We start from the raw sequence: 20,448 nt of genomic DNA on the forward strand, positions 1-20,448 counted from the left end.
GCAGTGTTATCAGTGTGCCTGCTACAAAATGCTTTTTAAGAAGTAAGTAAATAATAAGTGTGATGCACTCGCTTCGAGATAAACCTGGAGGCATTTTAGTAATTCTCCCCTGCCGTAGCGGCTGCGGTATTCTGTTGTTAAGAAAAAGGCCATGGTTTTATTCTCGTCCACAACAGCCACATTACAACAGAGGGAGAAAGCAAGAAAGCTCATACATTGCACTTTGAGCACACATTGAAGAACCTCAGGCGACGAGATTAGGCTGTCGGCCCAGTTGGTTAATGCAACTTATTTAATTTCCCACCACATTTAAAACCACAATTATTTTGACAAGAACAAGAATTGCCTTGTAAACAATTACATAAGAGCTCAATATTATTATCCTTATTAAATCGAAATATGCAATCTAATGCACAGCTTGTGCTTACTCACTTGCATGTTCTTTTAGTGAGTAAGGATGTAGTTAGGCTGAGCAGGATGTGGCACAGTGAATGTTGCCACCAACAGCCTGCTGCTCTTTGCTTTTCTGCAGTAGGCTGTTGAAAATCATATGCATTAAGACTTCACTTCTGCTTGAAGACTGTCTTTGAATGGAATGCTTTTCTGGATTTTACAAACTTGCAGTTTGCAAAATCTTGTCCTTGCATGTTGCAAGTTTGTAACTTCAGACGGTAAAAAACAACCCAGATCACTCAACTATAGCGTCTTTCAGTGCTTGTGCTGCTTTTAGTCAATGAAGATCTTATCAGAGTTTGTCTGAACAGAGCAGGCTGCATTGCTGTGAGACTGACCAGAGGCTGCCGAACTGTTTTGCTTATGAAGGAGTTTAGCCCAACTAAGTTGTAATGTAACCCCAAACTTCACACTGCTGAATTGCATTTAGAGCAATGAACCTTATCACACTTTAGTTTTAGTTTCTTGCTCTATTTACTTGTCTCAGGTGTAAACAAGCAATTAAAAATAATGATGAGCCCTCTGTAACACTGCAGTCACTGCACTTAGTGCAAGTCCAGCCAAATGAGCACTGACTCATATTCTCGTCCTCTGCAGGGACACCCAGCCAACCAAGCTGCCGGAGGTCAAGAAAGTGCTCCTGTTTGGTTTCAATGGTCAGTGACATCCTTCAGAGGCTTTTCCTGTTCAGCTTGAACCATCAGTATATGATGATCTTGCTTGTAGTGTGTACTTCCTAGTGCGAATACATAATAGCAAATTTCAAATCAAATTAAGCAAAAAAAAGTCAAATATCGAATGTTAGAAAATTTAACGCAAAGTTCAATGCCTGCAAATTTTGTGCAAAAGAATGCGATGCATCACATGCTTAGTAGTTTAATAGCACTGCATAGCAAGAATGTTGCATGCTTCAGTAACTGAGGTACCTAGGAATCCTGAAGTAAGTAATGTCTACTCTTAATAAAGGGCACACATCAGCACTAATTAGTTTATCAGTAGGCCAACCCTGATTGCATCTCACTTCATATACGAGGGTCTGGAAACTATTGTTTTAGCAATGAGGTGATAGCAGCACTGGCCTTGATGAAAAGGCAGTAGTGATCGCTAGGTCTGCGAGTGGTAGCCACGTGCCAAACAGGGCGATGAACTGCAGAAAGAGCAGAGATGGATTCATGAGCGACTGCATAGCTCTCACTCTTCCGTGCCCACTCTAGGCACCATCGCATTACTCGTAGACGCTGACACATTCGGTGCTGAGTTATCCAAAATCTCGCGAAAGTGATAGACCAAGAATGTGACTCCACTGGGCAAAGCTTCGTACGGAAAATTGTTGCTTGTAGATGCCGACGCATCCCCTGCAGAGTTACAGGAAATCTCGCAAAAATGATCATATCCCCGAAAGTTACTGGCGACGCATGGGGCGCACTTTGTGATGTCGCCAATATGGTTCTATACCTCGAGTGAAGCTCACTAAAGTAAGCTAGTGAACAGTATAGTCTTGTTTTTCAACACTTTGCAGTGCAGAGTTCAACTGTATTATTAGAATCGAAATTTATTTCGAGTATGAGTGGCTCAGTGAACATGAGCAATGTCATATCATCATCAAATGTAACAATGAATGCAGAGCAGGAAGTGTCTTCGTGTTCCTGGCTGACCCAGTGTTCTGGTATAATTGCCATGGTGACTTATCGGCTATGGCGTTGCGCTGCTACGATATCACGGGATCAAATGCTGGCTGCAGCGGCTGCATTTTGGCCAGTGCGAAATGCAAAAACACATGCATGCTGTGCATTGGGTGCACAATAAATTGCGCTGCTACGAGATCACGGGATCAAATGCTGGCTGCAGCGGCTGCATTTTGGCCAGTGCGAAATGCAAAAACACATGCGTGCTGTGCATTGGGTGCACAATAAATTGCGCTGCTACAAGATCACGGGATCAAATGCTGACTGCAGCGGCTGCATTTTGGCCAGTGCGAAATGCAAAAACACATGCGTGCTGTGCATTGGGTGCACAATAAATTGCGCTGCTTCGAGATCACAGGATCAAATGCTGGCTGCAGCGGCTGCATTTTGGCCAGTGCGAAATGCAAAAACACATGTGTGCTGTGCATTGGGTGCACAATAAAGATCCCCAGGTGGTCAAAATTTTCCGAGTCCCCTACCACGACGGGCCTCATCGTGGTCTAGTAAAACCTCAGAAAAGTGTTCTGGCATGGGAACATTGGACTTTTCTCACATTTAGAGAAAAGTTTGTTCAGGAATTTGTTTGCTCACAAAACTATATGCTGTACCAGCCATCTCTCTCTCTCTTTTCTTTTGCACTTTTTCCAGCACACCTGCACAATTCCTAGCGGCTCTTAACACCCTTGAATATCAAAGCGTCTTTCTCAGAGCTTTGAAAATGCTAAAATCTCATGTGGGGCTTAAAAGTACTTGAATTTTATTTTCTGCTAAGCTTAAAGGATATTCTTGAACGTCTGGCCACAGAGCAGGTGCAGTCCTGCCAGCAGGGGTACTATGCTGGGCATTGGCTGTGTTCCAATACTCGCCATAGACGGGTAAGTAGACGGCTAAGCCGACTGTGGCCATCTTAACTCTCATTCCAATTCAAATGAAGACGTCAAAGTAGACAGCTTCGCAAAGACAGCATGGAAGTCAAAAATGATGCAGGCTACTTTCCTGTCCACACAAGATGGCGGCTGAGCAGGACGCTTGGAAAGCCGACAGGAAGGTTGTCTGCGCACAAGAGAACGTAGACGTGCTATCCTATGCTCTTAGTGTAAGCTACATCGTGTTTTTCATAGGTTTGCAGGTGCAAAGACTTAAAATATAGAAATAATATGTGCTTTTCTCAACTTGTTCTTATGGCCGAGAGGTGGCGTCACGTCATAGAAGCGTCTTCCGTATGTTTTCCAGGCGGCTAGAAATGCATTAATTACGTGGCATCGAAGCTGTCTCGGCTGTCTCCTTAGTTGTCTATGTAGACTCTCTGATGCTGGCCAGAATTGGAACACACCCATTGTACCTTTTTGTTAACGTACCATCTTGTTAATTCGGATTGGCCCAGAGGGCTGCCACAGCCTCCCTGTCTGGCTCAAGGTGCCAGGCATAGCCAAATCTGACTATAGGGTGGAATTCTATACAGCCCGGCTCTGTGGTGCTTAGCGATTCTTGCACCACCGACTGCAAATCGGCGGCACAGTGAGCGGTGTTCACCCGGTCTGACTTGTATGGAGCGTGAGATGACAAATACACAGTGGCACATCGTGCAGGATTTTCTACCATGTAAAATTTGTCGCGGAAGTTCGCTCCATGGAGGTTAGCATTAACTCATCCAAAATTTTTTCTGTGGAGCAAGTGGTAATTTCTCACGGATGCTTTAATAGTCAAGCACGTCAATTTTCTATGTCTGAAAAATCAATCGGCAACTGTATGTGTTGCTCGTATTGTGATGTCTCTTGATGGATGGTGGTTATCTCGATGGTACAGGTGGCATTTTCGTATTTTGTGTGGGTCATCACGAATGTGGACCAAATGACTGGACTTCGTACTTACTATATTTGGCTCCATGCAGTACCTGGCATGGGTCGAGTTTCAGCTGAAACCATGGAGGAAATGAAGCCACTCCTGCAGCTAGTCTTCTACTGCATCGACAAAGTGCGCCGCTTCAAGCTCAGCAAAGAGGTCAGTCATTGCTCCTTGAATGCTCGTTAAGTAGTAGGTCTTGACATGCCACACTTTTCTTGAGGTAGTACTGCATAAAAATTCATGGTGGGAGGAGTACAAATCTGCCTACCTCTTCTTTGATTTGCTGGCATTAAAAAACTGGGGGAATTTAGCACTTTAGAGCAGTTCCATCTTGTGATGTTATGAGGAATGTAGACTGCTCTTAGGGTTTTGTTTTGTCGCAATACTACCAACATCTAATGCACTCATGTCGCCTAAACTATGATGCAGAAACTGTGAGTTCAGATTCCCTGTAGCAGTGTTTTGCAGTATATTCACCACGTAGCATACATTTCTTTAAAATTTTAAGCAGCAGGCAACGTGAGGCTAATACTAAAGCTTTAGCTTGGAGCCAAATCAGATGCTGCTTATTCAACGACCGATTTTTCGGACCCTCTAGGTAACGTAAAAACGTCCGAAAATTCAGACAGTCCGAAAAAATGAATGCATGCAAAAAAACGCACCTTTTTTTTTCTTTTTTTCTCGGATCTAGAGGTAAAGGGCGAAGTACCAGGCTTCTGAAACCCTGCCAAAGCATCAGTGAAGTGGCTATAGAAAGAGGCATTCAAAAACTCTGTATGCAGCCGACTGCCGGTTTATTGTGTACATGTGCATCGTCAGGCAGCCGGTGTTATTGCTGCGGTTATTGCTGCTTAGAAATGCCAAACTCTTTGCTCACGTCAGCCTGCGATCGGCCGCTCACTACTTGCTTAATAATGGCGACTTTCTTCTCCATTGTTAACCGACGGTACTGCTTTCCGCGCTTTGATGCCATCGGCGAGGACGACGAAGACGGAGTGGGGGCCATCGAAGGCAAGCGAAATCCTCAAGTTGCGAACAGTGGAGTACGCTGACGAGCGTCGAAGCACCTAGGCCTAGCGTCGCAGGGCACACTTGACACAGCAGCTCAACCACACACCACGCTAGCCAAAACGTGGCCTGCGCGAACAAACGAAATGGCGCCGCTCCAGAAACTCCACCGGAGGTGGAAGTGCGGCGATGAACATAGCCACTGTGGCCAGACCAAATTGGTTTGTGACGGCTAGATTCGGCTAGTTGTGGTTCAAAGCGGTGATATGCTTCGGCTCCAAGTCAATTTTCTTCACAAGAGCTCTGCGCGAGGAGCCAAAGGACCTCTCGTCGCGTCAAAAAGTCCGGAAAATCGGACGGCGGGGGGTTCGAGCGTCCGAAACTTCAGATGTCTTTATACATTGATTCTATGGGGCTCGTGGCGGTGCCGCGAAGACGTCCGAAATATCAGGCATGTCCAAAAATTCAGTCGTTGACTGTAGATGTAAAATACAGAAATGGCTTTATGAGACAGCCCCTGGACCGATTTGAATGAAACTTGTTGCATATTATAGAGAATATTAAGTTCTAGTGACAGCTGGAAATGGAACATTTATTTAGGGCCTCTATCTTTCTTTTTTTAATTGCTGAAAATCAGTAACTTCAAAAAACAAATAGAAGCACGAAGTTCACAATTTTGCAACTGTGGACCAAAAGCAGCTATGGCTGTTGTGTAAGTTTCATCCGTTAAAGCACCTAAAGCTCACAAATTTGATAGGTAAATTTATATTTTAATTCTATTATAGGGTTTTACGTGCTAAAACCGCTTTCTGATTATGAGGCATGCCGTAATGGAAGACTCCGGAAATTTCGACCACCTGGGGTTCTTTAACGTGCACCTAAATCTAAGCATACGGGTGTTTTCTCATTTCGCCCCCCATCGAAATGCAGCTGCCGTGGCCGGGATTTGATCCCGCGTCCTCGTGCTCAGCAGCCCAACACCATAGCCACTGAGCAACCATGGCGGGTAACTTATATTTTACATGAATTCGTTATAAGGTTTACGAGGGTTTTGCAAAAGTCCTATTCACATTTTAGTGACCTATTCAAGAGTCACTTATACACAGTACATGAATTTTGTAGGCTTCACATGTATTATTAGATGCAGTTTACAGAATTGTGATGTCGTTTTTCATTGCTGAGTTACAGAGTTGTAGACATGATAGTTTAATTTTTGTAATGTTTAATGTTTGGAACTTTTTGTAATTTTTATTTTAAAAATATATTGCCACATGAAATAAAATATCCGCTTCTAACAGTCACTAGATTTTACCTTTTTCATTTATATGCAAAAAACCTAATCGAATATGGTGCACTCGTTGCTGAAAAAAAAAAAAAAAGATTTCTTTGTTCCCATTTACTTCGATAGGAGCCCCTGAGCTAAAGCTTCCTTCTAAGCCATGCTCCCTGTTCAAATGATTCCTTGTGTAGTGTTCAGAACGAAGCCTTTCATGGCTCTTCCACCCACTTTGCATGGGCCGCTTTCAGGCCAAGTAAAATGGGCCGATCGCAAATAGTCCAATCAAAGATAGAGACTTGGAGGCCAGTCTTCTTGCCAATGTATGATGTCTGTCCTCGCAAGTATTTTAATGTGGTTTGTGAGGTGGGTTCTAAGCTAGGCTAGTCAATGTACATTCGTTATGGCAAAACAGCGCAGACCACATAGCTTGTGAAACAGACAACACAGCTCATTGTGTTGTCTGTTTCACCCCTGCCATCATCTGCACTGTTTTCCCTGACGATTGTAATGTGGGCCAATCCTGGTGGCAGTGCAACTACATAGCATCCGCACGCCTCATAACATTGGCCAATAGAGCTAACCATTAAGCGTCTGTAACAGGATAACAGGTTTGACCAGTGCACACCTTAGACAAGACAATGTAGACACAAGACAAGCTTTCTTCCTTTGTCCCATCTTAGGTGTGTACATGTTAAACCTACAAGTATGAACCAACTAGCTCAACAGCACATTATAATAAACAGCATCTCTCAGCAGATCTGCCAGAAAGCCATCACTTCAAGTGACAGTCATCCTTTGATGGGTTCTTCCCGATTTCCTGTTTTCGCATGATGATCGGGTGATTTGTCGGGACATTCATCAAGCGGCTGTGTTGCGTCCGTGCAGGCCAAGCAGAAGAGTGACCGCAACCGTCTGAAGGTGGAGGAGGAGTTCCTGAAGACAACGCATGCCCAGCGGCAGGAGGCAGCCCAGCTCAAGCGCGAGGAGCGTCGCCGGGTTGAGAAGGAGCGCATCATGAATGAGGAGGACCCAGACAAGCAGCGCAAGTGGGAGGCAAGTCTGCGAATACGTTTTGCTACAGTTTATGAGGAAAAGGAATATAACAAAATAATGGATATAATGAAGGAAGTGAGGTTCCCTTTGAAATCCTCATAGAGATTCATAGTGTGCTACATGCAATAATTGATATGCCGTAAAATCTCGTTAATTTGATGCTCATTAATTTGACCCTCAGTAATTCAGCAGATCGGATGGTGTTTTTCCTGCTATTGGCCAATTCAGCTGGCCATGGCTTCCAAAATTAGGCGGTGTAGGCCACAATATATTAGAAGTCGTAACTGGTGAGTTCGGTATCGCTACAGGGCATCGTGCATCAATGCATTTTATCCTCTGTATAGTTCTGTATACAAATGCTGTCTAACTGGTCACAGACGCATATGCTGTAGCTTAAAAGAGGCATCATATAAGCGCTTTGCAAGCGTAGAGCAAGGACGCTTCCAAGGCCGCCTATTTTACACGCAGTTCAAAACCATATTGTTCTGGCGGCCCGTCTCGCCACTCTGAGGATTTGCCCTTTGAGCGAAAGTCTGCCAATACACCCTTCTCACATCCTATGCCTCAGCCTTGGGCAGCACTTCAGTGTCAGTTCCGTCTCATTCGGAAAGAGTTCTCCAATGCCTGAGGCAGGCAGACGAGATTGTGAGCTGTTTGGTGTACCACCGTCCATACGCAACTAGTGAATTCCCGGTAAGCGCTGAAAGTTTTTTTTCTTTTTCTCATTTTCTTTTTTTTTTTTTCACACTACTTTTGAGTGCTGTTCAAGTTCGCCAGAAATATATTGTGCATCTAGCCGCGTTTATGGCTCCATGAGTACAGGAGAGTCCAAAACCACGATGTTAGAACCATTTTTATTTATTTAGTTCCTCAGTGGTGTCTTGCTTAGACATTACATGAGGAAGTGGGGGGTTAATGGCAAACAAAGATACTACAAGTCACAATGGGATATTTTCAATGAGCCGCTTGAATGCAAGTGGGTCAATGATAGTGGCAACTTTGGTGGGCAGGCCATTCCAGTCTCATGTTGTGCACAGAAAAAAATGATTGCTGAAAAGTCACTGTATGGGCTTGTGACGGCTACACTGTGTTAGGGTGACTGGTGCAATCAATGTGATGTGCTCTTTTTATATACGGGTTGTCAAAAGGCAAAGAATGGAAAAATTTATGAGAAATGTTAAGATGAGCTATTCTACGGCATGTGAGGCTAGAGAGGGTAAGTTTATTTGGGCTTTTAGTGCTGAGTTGCTTGAATTGGGGTAGGAATAAGTTGACAGGATAAATTGTGTAGTGCGGTTTTGAACGGACTCGAGGGTGTTAATAAGGTTATTCTGGTGGGGGTCAAAAAATAGCATAAGCATACTCCAGCTTGGGCCGCACAAAAGTTAAAAAAGCAAGTTGTTTAATAGAGGGAGGAGCAAGGAAAAGGTTACAGCATAAATAACCTAGAGTACGATTAGCAGAATTTATCATGTGGTTAACATAACAGGTCCAAGTTAAGTCACGCGAGATATACACACCAAGATATTTGAATGAATCAGTTGTTGCAGTCTGCATGTTACTGATGCTATAATTAAGGATATCATAATTACAGCGATGATGATTAGACATTAACATGGTTTTAGCTACATTTAATGACATGAGACAAGTGTTACACCAGTTTTATATGCGTGATAGGTCATTTTGTAACTCGAAATGGTCGGTGGGGTTAGTAACTGCTAGGTAAACCACACAATCATCTGCGAAGAGTTGGATATGAGAAGAAATATTACAAGGCAGGTCACTGATGTATATTAAGAAATGGAAGGGACCAAGTACAGTACCTTGAGGTACACCTGAAAGCACGGTTGTTAAGGATGAAGAGTGCGAGTTAGCGTATGTGAACTGCTGATGGTTAGTTAAAAACCATCAAATCCAGCTTAGAACACAAGGATGAATGTTAAGACGGGATAACTTCATTAAAAGATGACCATGGGGGACCTTATCGAATGCTTTTTCAAAATCTAAAAATATTGCGTCAGTCGGGATGTTACGATCTAGGCTTACCATTGAGAAATACTATGTCCTGCCACCTGCCGTGATCAGCAAAACCCATGTATTGTGGATAATTCAAGCATGTTTTCAGGCGTGTAGGATGGTCTGGGTTGGGATTGTCCGACATAAGGTGGCCTGAGAGCCCGCAGGGTTATCTGACTGAGCTAGCTTGGATGCTAGGTTGCCACAGTCAGAAGTGGGAAACCTTGCGGTTTTTTTTTTTTTCCCCTGAAGGTGGGAAACTCGAACTTACCTCCCCCAGTACACTACACCTCCAGGCTTGGAGTGGCACCTGACACTGGCAAAAACGTCGAGAGCAAGTGGGGCTGTAGTACCTAATCCAGGTACAACCAAATTAAGAAGATTCACAAAGCTTCAACAAGACACTCCCTCACCAGAGCAGGAATTGGCCTCCCTGGTACAATATTTGACCACTCCCTTCCAAATGACTCATTCAATTACCTAATGGCCCTCAGTCCCCAGCAGCTGCAGAGCACCTGACCAAGGCGGCGGTCAGACCTGTAACACAGCTAAGGGTGCTAAGAATCTCTGAACCCAGACAGGCCACCAGTGGAAACTAACCCTTGCAACGTTTAACACCTGAACCCTCTCAAGTGAAGCTAGCCTAGCACGGCTCTTTGAGGATCTATCGGGCATTGTTTGGGATATTATTGGCCTTAGTGGGATTAGAACTGGTGAGGCTTATACAGTGCTGACAAATGGCCACGTCCTCTGCTATAAAGGACTACCAGATAAGAAGCAGTTCAGAGTAGGAATCCTAATCCATAAGGACATAGCGGGCCACATTGACAAATTCTACAACTATAATGAGAGGGAAGCAGCAGTTGTAATGAAGCTGAATAGGAGGTATAGAATAAAGGTAGTACAAACCTACGCTCCAACCTCCAGTCACGATGACGAAGAAATAGAACAGGTTTATGAAGATGTTGAATTACCGATGCGAAAAGTGCAAACTCAGTATACTGTAGTAATGGGTGACTTCATTTCAAAAGTGGGGGAAAAAGCAGGCTGGTGAACAAGCAATCTGCCTCTTTAATGTTCCTGTGCTGCCCTCTGACGCACGCCGCTGGAAACGTTTCGGAAGGACGCCGGAGATTTCGCCGGTTGATTTATGCACCTGCGCCTATGTTGAGTATGCGGCGGTTGTGCGTTCCGTGAATTGTGATTAATTGTTAATTGTTTCTCCGGGGCAGCATGTCGTTCACTCATCGACTATACTGAGTGAAAAGACCCGAGTGAGCTGTTGTGGTAACAGTGCGGCCGATAAAGGCACGCTGAGTTCCGTCTGCCGACATGGCTGCCTTCCGTCCCAGCTGCCTTGGAGTTCGTTGTTGCTGATGCCTGTGCTTGCACATCGCTTTTTGTATTCCTTTGACACATTCACTGAACATTTCACATATTCAAGATGCCTTCAAGCGCAGCCTTCCACGTCGTATTTGCCAAAGCGGTGCATCTGTTTACATCTACAGCTTCAGATCACTGTTAGCGTCGGATATTGCAGAAACGGCACATCGCTTAAACGTAGAAAAACATACACATCTGCGAATATGAGCTGCTTTGTTCCACCCCGAGACGAGTCAATATGAGCAGCCGAACCACAGCGACAACTGTGATCCAGGCACATATATACCGTATTTACTCGCATAATGATCGCACTTGCATAATGATCGCACCCCTGAGTTTTGTAGTCAAAATTCAATTATTTTTATTTCCTGTGTAATGATTGCACCCCGAACTTGTGCCAGCGATATGTCGTGTGCCAAGTCTAGCTAATAATGATCGCGCTTACCATCTGTCGAATGCTACGCGAACGACTCTTCAAGACAAACCTAGCAGTCTGCACGCACCAAACATTCTTAAGCAGATGCCCCATTTCATTCCTTTCGTCACTTTCCGCACTTCCATGACAAAAAAAAAAAGCTACAACCAAACTTGCCTTTATTATGCGTAGGCTTTATAATGGTTGTGGTCAACAACAACAAAAAAGGCACCTTTCGATTCTTCTCGTCTGCACTTGTGTGCACGCAACAAATCGCGAGCTGCAACGATAGTAGCCAGGTTTACACTGATACGTTAGAAGTGTACCCTATTCGTACGCCGACGCTTGTAACACAGCTAAGATATTCGCCCACCCTTAGCGAAAACGTGCCATATTAGGATAGTAGTGAAGACAAATGCCGCAGTTTCCGCAGCATGCCCGCCATGTGTTTCTATGTCACTGGCAGCTAAGCGCGCCCATCTGTTTCTGTCCCCTCGAAATGGACATGGCTGCGTTATTATTGCAAACTTGCCGATATTAATGATATTATTCATTACTGATACGGGAGAAACTGTTTCAATGCACGTAATGTACTCACGAGAAAAAAAAATTGCGTTCGGTGCATTTGGCTTGCTCCGCCGGCCGCCATTTTTTTTTGTGTGTCCCGCACTACACACAGCGGCAGCTGCCTATTTGTTGACCTGTTGTCATCCCGCAGCAAACACGGGATGACAAAAAAAAAATTTTTTTCTTCTCGCAGGAAATTTAACCCACGTAATGATCGCACCCCTGAATTTGTGTTAATTTTTTTGACAAGAAAGTGCAATCATGCAAGTAAATACAGTAATCTACAATAGATCACATCCATGTCATCAATCAGGTATTCGAGAAATCGGTGGAGTACATTCAGCCTCTCTATATGACTTTCATAGATTACGAAAAGGCATTTGATTCAGTTGAGATACCAGCAGTCATAGAGGCATTCGTAAGCAAGGAGTAGAGGACGCTTTCGTAAATATCTTGGAAAGTGTGTACAGAGATTCCACAGCTACCTTAATTCTCCACAAGAAAAGTAGGAAGATACCTGTAATGAAAAAGGTCAGACAGGGAAACACAATCTATCCAATGCTATTCACTGCATCCTTGGAAGAAGTATTCAAGCTATTAAACTGGGCAAGGCTTAGGAGTAAGGATCGACAGCGAATATGTCATCATGAATATGAACAATGTCATCGGCAAACCGAAGGTTTGCCGATGACATTGTTCTATTCAGCAACAATGCAGACGAGTTACAGCAAATGATTGCAGACCTTAATAGAGAGAGTGTAAGTGTGGGGCTGAAGATTAATATGCAGAAAACAAAGATAATGATGAATAGCCGGGCGAAAGAACAAGAGTTCAGGATCGCCAGTCAGCCTCTGAAGTCTGTGAAGGAGTATGTTTACGAGGTCAATTACTCACAGGGGGCACTGATCATGAGAAAGAAATTTACAGAAGAATAAAAATGAGTTGGAGTACACGTAGGCAGACATTGCCAGATCCTGACTGGAAGCTTACCATTATCATTAAAAAGAAAGGTGTACAATCAATGCATTCTACCCGTGCTAACATATGGGGCGGAAACTTGGTGACAAAGAAGCTCGAGAACAAGTTAAGGACCGCACAATGAGTGATGGAATGAAGAATGTTGGGCATAACGTTGAGAGACAGGAAGAGAGCAGTGTGGATCAGAGAGCATACAGGGATAGCCGATATTCTAATTGATGTTAGAAAAAAAGCTGGGCAGGTCATGTAATGCGTAGGTTAGTAACCGGCGCACCATTAGAGTTACAGGATGGGTGCCAAAAGAAGGTAAACGCAGTCAAGGACGGCAGAAGACTAGGTGGGGTGATGAAATTAAGAAATTCATAGGTGCTAGCTGGAATCGGTTGGCGCAGGACAGGGGTAATTAGAGATCGCAGGGAGAGGCCTATATCCTGCAGTGGACAGAAAATAGGCTGATAACGATGATGACGATGATAGCTCCGTATTCCGAGCATGCATTGCATCAGTGCCTGATTTGGTGTTCTTGTTGTGGTCAATAATCCCTCCCTTGGGTGTCAAACCTGTCGTGGTGGCTTTGGTGTTGGGTTGCTAAGTCCCAAGTTGCGAGATTGAATCCCGGCCGCGGCCGCTGCATTTTGATGGTGGTGAGATGCAAGAATGCCCATGTACCGTGCATTGGATGTACATTAAAAAACCTCCAGGTGGTCAAAATTAATCCGGAGTTCCCCACTGCTTCGCACGTAAAACCCCATAATTAATTTATTTAGAGCGCAGCTCTTGGGTGCCCATTCCTGTGGCGAGCATCAGTGTTCACCTCAGCGTCAGCGTAATCGAGCCACCAAGCACAGCGAAAGATGAAAGCGAGTGCAGATCGCAGCAGAGGGATGAAAGGAGGAAAGTGGAGAGGAGGGTGCAATGAGGAGGTAGAAAGCGGAGGAGGGCATAGCAAAAAGGGTGAGGTGGAAAGTGGAGTACCGGTACGACTAGTCACAACAAAGTGCTGGTATGGGCTTCGGATCCACTGCACATGTGCTACTTTGCCTGCACTGCCGCCACCACTCAAGAATGCGCTCTGCGTGAGCCACGCATTCCCATGTTCGCACTTTCTTCTGAACAATGACTATCGCAACTGCTGGGGAGGTTTCATCTGCCATTGCTGCTAAACGAGCTGCCTGAGCAGAGGCTTAGCGCCACCACTGAGAGCATCTTGACCTTCAGAATCAAATTCTTTGCCTTAATATATCACAGATTCTAAACATCTAAACAGTTGTGCTTGAAATTTGCATCAGGGAGTAGCGTAACCATCGTCGAAATTTTTGTGTGTGTGTGGCAATAACACTGGTTAACATGAGTAGTGGTATACAGCCAACTTCGTTAATCCAACCCTGACGGGACCGACAACACTGGTCAAATCATTCAGCGGGTCGAATTAAGCAAAAGAGAGAAAAAAACGCTGAGACACACGGTTAAGTCACTTAGCAGTATTTGCCAAGTTAACTTCACCATAATACAGCCGTGTTATCAGATGAAATATACCAAGCGGCCAAATATGTGCCTGTTACGGGACATAGCACATGTTCCTTAATTTACATATGCAACATGCGCCATCTCCAGTCACAGTATGAGCACCGAGATGCCTACCTGATAAGTTTACTGGCACGCCTTCAGAGTTTTAGATAGACCCCCATTCTTTCATTGGCCCTAAATTTCTCCTCAACTTTACAAATTCTTCATCTTACTGACCTTCCTTTTCGCTTCCATTCCTATAACATAGATGGTTTTTCCACGCTTCTTTGTGCACGGTGCATGTGTGTGTGTATAATTAAGGTGTGTGTACTAGGCCCCGTTAATAGTCTCATATACGAGACACACATGGCGGGTGAAACGATTGCTCAAATTGCCACAAAAATATCAGAAATGGCTCTGAATTGCTGCCAGTACATTTATTTAGCATGTAGGTGCTCATATTGTGACCACAGACAGCGCATGCACGCATATATAATTAAGAAACGCTTACTATGTCCTGTGACAGTGGCCCCTTCCCAATTTTTGGTACTCTTCACCGTGTAGCTTGGCCGTATTGCAGTGAAGCTGACCAGTCAAGTTGAACTTGTTCGGCAAAGGCGAATTTTGAGATCAATATAACAGAAGTTTGGGCCAATCGAAACGTATAGGCGCCTGCCAGCACCTTCAGTCGGAATCGAATTAACGGAAGTCGATTGTATTGCTAAACACAAAACCCTCTTGTTGTCATGTTCCGCATAAAGTCCAAGTGCAATAGGATCCTATGGCAACCTGCACACGATATGCTTTGAGGGGGAAAGTATGCTAGGGTGAACTGAAAATGATAGTCACTTGATCGTCACTGGGGCAGGTCTCCTTTTCTAACCAGGTAGCCAGCCATGGCTGCGAATTCATTTAGCATAGCTGAGTGCATACGCAGCTCGCATGCCCTACCTTGGAGGTAATCTGTGGCAGGTGCAAAAGTTTGGCCAGTTGAGATGGCTGATAGGATTCTCCCACTGCGGGCGATGCTGGGACAAAAAAGCTTTGCAGGCTTCGGTTTGTATCACCAATGTGAAGATATTGTCGACAATGCATGAAAGCATATCTTTGTGTGCCGACTGTCAAACTGAACCAAGATATTTTCTTTCTTATTAAAATTATTTTTTTTCCAATTGCCTAACAGCGTGGAAAGTGTTATGGCCCTTTCCATGTAAGAAACACCTGTCAGTGACTGTACTTATTTGCATTAGGAGTCGAATTTCTATAGTTTTATAACATTTCAATATAACAAAGCAATGTGTCAGTTTTACCGATTTCGTTATATTAAAGTTTAACTGTACTTTGAATACTGGAAGCACAAACGTGCGCAAATAATACATGATTTTACATAATCTTGTGTCCACAAGTTGTAGTAATATATATGTCACGCACTCTGCGAACGAGGCGCCAATGCCAGGCCAAATTCCAAAGCCAACTTATCAGCTTCCGAAGATAACCCCATGAATGCACGGACAATAAGAGGCCTTCTGGTGCGCCAGTGAATGCCGGTTGTGGTCCAAAGACCGAGTCAAAGCCCAGAGTTGCCGAAACTCAACAAAATATATTCTTCAAATAAGATGGTTACATAAACACATGCACACTTTGGCTAGGCACATCACATTGCAGTTCAGATGGGTATTAACAAAACTGGAAAATAACTAACGACAAGCACTAAGAGTTCAACACGTACAGTACAGAATGAACAGGAACATTGTGTCCACTCGTATTCCCCGATGCTGGTCTTGAGCCAGACGTTCTTGACGTGTCTTGAGGAAAATCTCGATGAAAGGACTTCTTGCAGAACTGCAGACACCTGTGGAACTCGTCGGCTAGCTTGTTGGGGAATCCCCTTCTTCTGCAGACAGTCGGTCTACATGTCACATCTCTTCACTGGCGCGGTCTGATCTCCAGATTCCAGCACGGCGCTTATATCGCCACTGCCAGCGTTTCTCTAACTTTCTGATGGAGTCGTGCTCCCATCTAATAATAAATATCAATAATGATATATTTAAATGGATTGAAGCATATTTAACAGGTTGGAGGCAAGTTGTATGCATCAGTGGTTGTGTGTTGGATTCTTTGGAGGTATTTTGTAGGGTACCAGAGAGTTCGGTGCTAGGCCCATTATTTTTTTAGCTTGATATTAATGATGTGATTACAGTTGTGCAGCTGCCAGTGATGTTGAAGCTTTTTGCTGATGACTGCTTACTTTATGCCCCAGTTACTTGTGAAAATGATCAGGTAAAAGTTAACCAGTGTCTCGAAGGTCTTCATACTTGTTGTCAAGAATGGGACATGGAAATTAATTATGCTAAAACCACCTTTGCACATGTTACCCGAAAGAAAAAGGTTTTCTTCCAATGTCATATCGGAAATGTTATTTTGACAAATGTCTAGTTTCGGATATCTTGTTGTATTGATTGCTGATGACCTAAACTGGCGCAGCCAGATTTAAAATGTGTGCTCTGCATCGTACAAAAAAGCTGTGCTTTCTTTGAGTAAAGCTACGAAATGCAACCAAGGACATCAAGCTAATGGCATACAGAAGTTTTATTCGACCAGTTCTAGAATACTCTGCCGTAGTTTGGAGTCCCCATCAAAAAGGTCTAAGGGCTAAACTAGAGAGCATTCAGACTTTGAGTCTGATTTATATGTTCTAAGTACAAAAATAAAACAGACTCAGTTACCAAAATGCTAGGTTCGTGTAATTTGTAATTATTAGAAATTAGACATAGGAGCAGAATAAAATTATATTTCAGGTTCTCTAGGGTCATGTGAAGATTGATAAAAGCAGATACATATGAGCATCTGGTAGACTTAGCAAGAGAATAAATCACTGTGCAACTGTTCAACGTTATGCCGCCTGCACAAATGTCTTTCGTTATTCATTTCTTTCTGTCATCAAGAAATGGAATAGGCTACCTGCACATATTGCTGAATGCACTGATGTAAAAGCATTTGAAACTTTTCTTGATAGTTTGTTCCTTGAGATTCATTCAATGTTCTCTTGATGTTCTGCATTCCTTGTCAGTCATTCCATGTCACTTGTTCGATGATTTTGATATTGTTGGGTGATGTTTCATTGATGTTTGTTACTTGAAAGTTCCTTTCACATCAATTTTGTATTTGTGATCTATTTCCTCCCTCTAACGACATTCAAATGAGGGTTAACAGTATGTTCAAATAAATAAACAAATAAATAGCATGAACAAAGCCTGGGAATCTTCTAGACATTTCTCACATTTCTGTCTGCGACCACAGAAACGTCTTCGAGGAGAGTGGCGACTCATCTGTCAGCACATGCTTGGGTTGCCCTTCTCCTTCTCGCTCCACTTGCCACGTGTCGAGGTCTGGGAGGTCTTTCGGTGCATTTTCTCTCTCTCTCTCTCTCTCTCCTTTGTGTACCTTGTAGAAGTGTCTAGTCTGTTGATAATGTCGGTTGTCTGTGGCTTATACGCACACTCCCTCTGTCAAAGCTGTTGCGGGTCCGTCTCCTTTGCTGGCTTGGGTGATTCGCAGCATGCGCTTTGATTATGCATACTTTTGTGAGAGTATGCAAATTGCAATACGGTTGAACTTCGTTATAACAAGATCAAATCCGACACGAAAATACTTTGTTATATCTGATATTCGTTATAAGCATAAATCTCTGACTTGACTTCGTTATATCCAATTATTTGTTACATGATGTTCGTTATATCGAAGTTCGACTCTAGTAATCTCATAAAAAGCATCGCAAATCAAGAACTGCTCTGCAAAATGCACAGAGTGAGGCTTCCATCGCCACACTACTTGCACAGCATTGCCTGCCATGCATGAAACAAAGTAGAAAGCAAACCAGTAACACGGCCAGGAATTTCTTTAGAGGTGTTGGCCCGAACTTGACGGGGAGGTGGTGAGGGGGGACAGGTGTGTGTTTGTCGCATTTTGTTCAATGCCAGGTATGCTGGTGCACAGAAATTTCAGAGTAGACACGTGCCTGTCGGCCCCTGGCTACGCCCCTACAGTGAATGTACTGTACCATTGCATTCCGTCAGCCTTTCAGACAGCTATTCTACTACAGTAAAACCTTGTTATAACAAAGTTGAAGGGGAAGCCAAGATTGCTTCATTATATCAATTATTGCATGTATTGCAATATGAATCCTTGTTGGGATTTCAGTGGGAGCTTCGCTTACTTTGTTATATCGGCATGTGCACATTGTTTATTATTTGTTTATCCTTTTTCGAGGGCCACTTTTGATCTGCTAACAACTGTTAAATTTATGACACGGTGCAAGACGCACCTGCATGCATCCGAACATTATTGAAAGTCGTCACTGATTTTCTCTGTTGTCTATGTTGTTGCCGAACTTTGTGTAATCATATTGCGTGCATGACACGAATAGTTCTTGTACATTCTAGAATGCTTGCAAGCACCAGAAGTTATGCTAGAATCTTCGTCAAGACATGCATAAATAGCCGAAGCACTTGACCCACAGATAAGATTTCAACGATCAACGCATATGCTCTTTGCCCGAGTGTAACTTGTTCTTGTGGGCACCGGTTCGTCCAGTAAAGTGTTTTGTTACTTGCCATTGTGCCACAGTCTGATTCTTCACTGTCATGACAACTTGACAATATCCATTATTCCTATATATCCTGTTTCATTATAATAAGGTCTGACTATGGTTGTTCCATATTCAACTGGTCACATGCAGAGAATTGTGCAAATGAATTTGGCTGTGGCTGCAGTTTCACCAGTACTCATAGCAGCGACTCTTTTTTTCAGGAGCGGGAGCACCGACGAGAGCTCAAGCGTCGTACACCCAAGATGAAACAGCTCAAGGTGAAGACGCTCTGAACTGCTGTGTGTGCCTGTGTTGGTTGTGTGTTTGTGTGTGCTTCCAAAGGCTGCTGCATCAGGCCAAGGAATGCCTGAGGCAGCGAAGCATCTCTTGCCACAGTTGCTGTGAACAGGCTGGCATGATCCTTCAAGTGGTCAAGCAGAAGAGTGGACAACACACGGGACGGTGCAGTGCAAGGAAGGCTGTGTTCTGGCAAATAATATATGCGAATACGTGCGGCGAGCAGCGCTTTGAAAGAACCTCAAAGCAGCTATGTACACGAAATACTTATGGCAATCATGCCAGCCTTAAAGATGCCAAAACGACATGACCCCCTCCCCTCCCCAACACTGGCACAAAAAGCCTTGGCACAAATCAGCAGTGAATGCACGGACATTACAGGCATGCTCCCTTCAGTTGGTTTTGCAGTACAACTTTTGCTGTCATTCTAATTTTTCTCAAGTAGCACAACAATGTCATGCAAAAACAATTATGGCACAGTTTATGTTGATCTCACTTTGTCAGACTGATAGAGCACAGGTGTTGATATTGTATTGATAATTGCTAGAGACGTGATGTAGTCATTGAATGGACTGCAGTGTACCCATGCAACTGGCATAGACATGCACTTACCATTGTTTGGCCAACCTTAGCCACTTGTTTTCTTTTTTCATACATGCTCCATGTCACCATAAGTGTCTGTATCCTTTCTGCAGTGAGTGACACAGAGATTTGCTGTAGCATCTGTGAAAAGCAGATGTTTAGCTCCTGTGACATGGTCACCTGGTAAAGGTTTTACCTGTGCCTGTCTCTTTGATCATAGTGTATTACAAGCAGTTGACAAAACTAGAACTTCCGAATGTCTACAGGGATGGACGCAACACACCATGTGTTGTGTTGACGTGTGATGCCTTGCTTCTTAGTGTTCCGTAGATAGGTATGTCTTCCAGATACCATTGTCAAATCATAAATGGGGTAAATAAATTACCTGGTCTTCACTCTTGCTTCACGTGTCATGCTTGTCAGGTTGGACTCTGAAAGGGACTGTACTTGGTGGAGAATCACACTTTCTGTCTTTCGTTGTGAAATTTCATAAAGTGGGCACACACACAGATGGAATAAAACCAATTAATGGGATCATGCTTCACTTTTCTGTGTGTGTGCTCTTTTTTTCCTTTTCAAGTGTGAAATTTCACAATTGCTCTTCTTGTATGCCTGTGACATGCTTTAGCCAGTAGTAGTTATGCAAACAGGTATGCCCTCTCAGTGGCTGCTGAAACTGCAGACTAAATGTATGGTGCGGCACGATGCAAGATTGTTGACATTTGCTTACAGATCAAGAGAAAAGGACTTCTTGTCTGACCAGACCCACGCTTTTTAAGAGTCGTAATGGGAA

At 43.8% G+C, this 20,448-nt stretch overlaps 1 protein-coding gene across 2 annotated transcripts in view; it reads left to right on the forward strand.

Moving 5' to 3' along the window:
- LOC142573164 (PAT complex subunit CCDC47) overlaps positions 1-20,050 on the forward strand; it is an 80,046-nt gene extending 59,996 nt beyond the window's left edge. For both annotated transcript variants that reach the window (XM_075682732.1, XM_075682731.1), the window contains exons 9-12: positions 1,051-1,109; positions 4,030-4,139; positions 7,156-7,323; positions 18,998-20,050. In XM_075682732.1, coding sequence (XP_075538847.1) covers positions 1,051-1,109; positions 4,030-4,139; positions 7,156-7,323; positions 18,998-19,069 — 409 coding nt within the window. In that variant the 3' untranslated portion in view covers positions 19,070-20,050. The remainder of the gene's footprint in view (positions 1-1,050; positions 1,110-4,029; positions 4,140-7,155; positions 7,324-18,997) is intronic.
- Positions 20,051-20,448: the final 398 nt, after the last annotated feature.

Source organism: Dermacentor variabilis, chromosome 2, assembly GCF_050947875.1.
Source record: "Dermacentor variabilis isolate Ectoservices chromosome 2, ASM5094787v1, whole genome shotgun sequence".
Lineage (NCBI taxonomy): Eukaryota > Metazoa > Arthropoda > Arachnida > Ixodida > Ixodidae > Dermacentor > Dermacentor variabilis.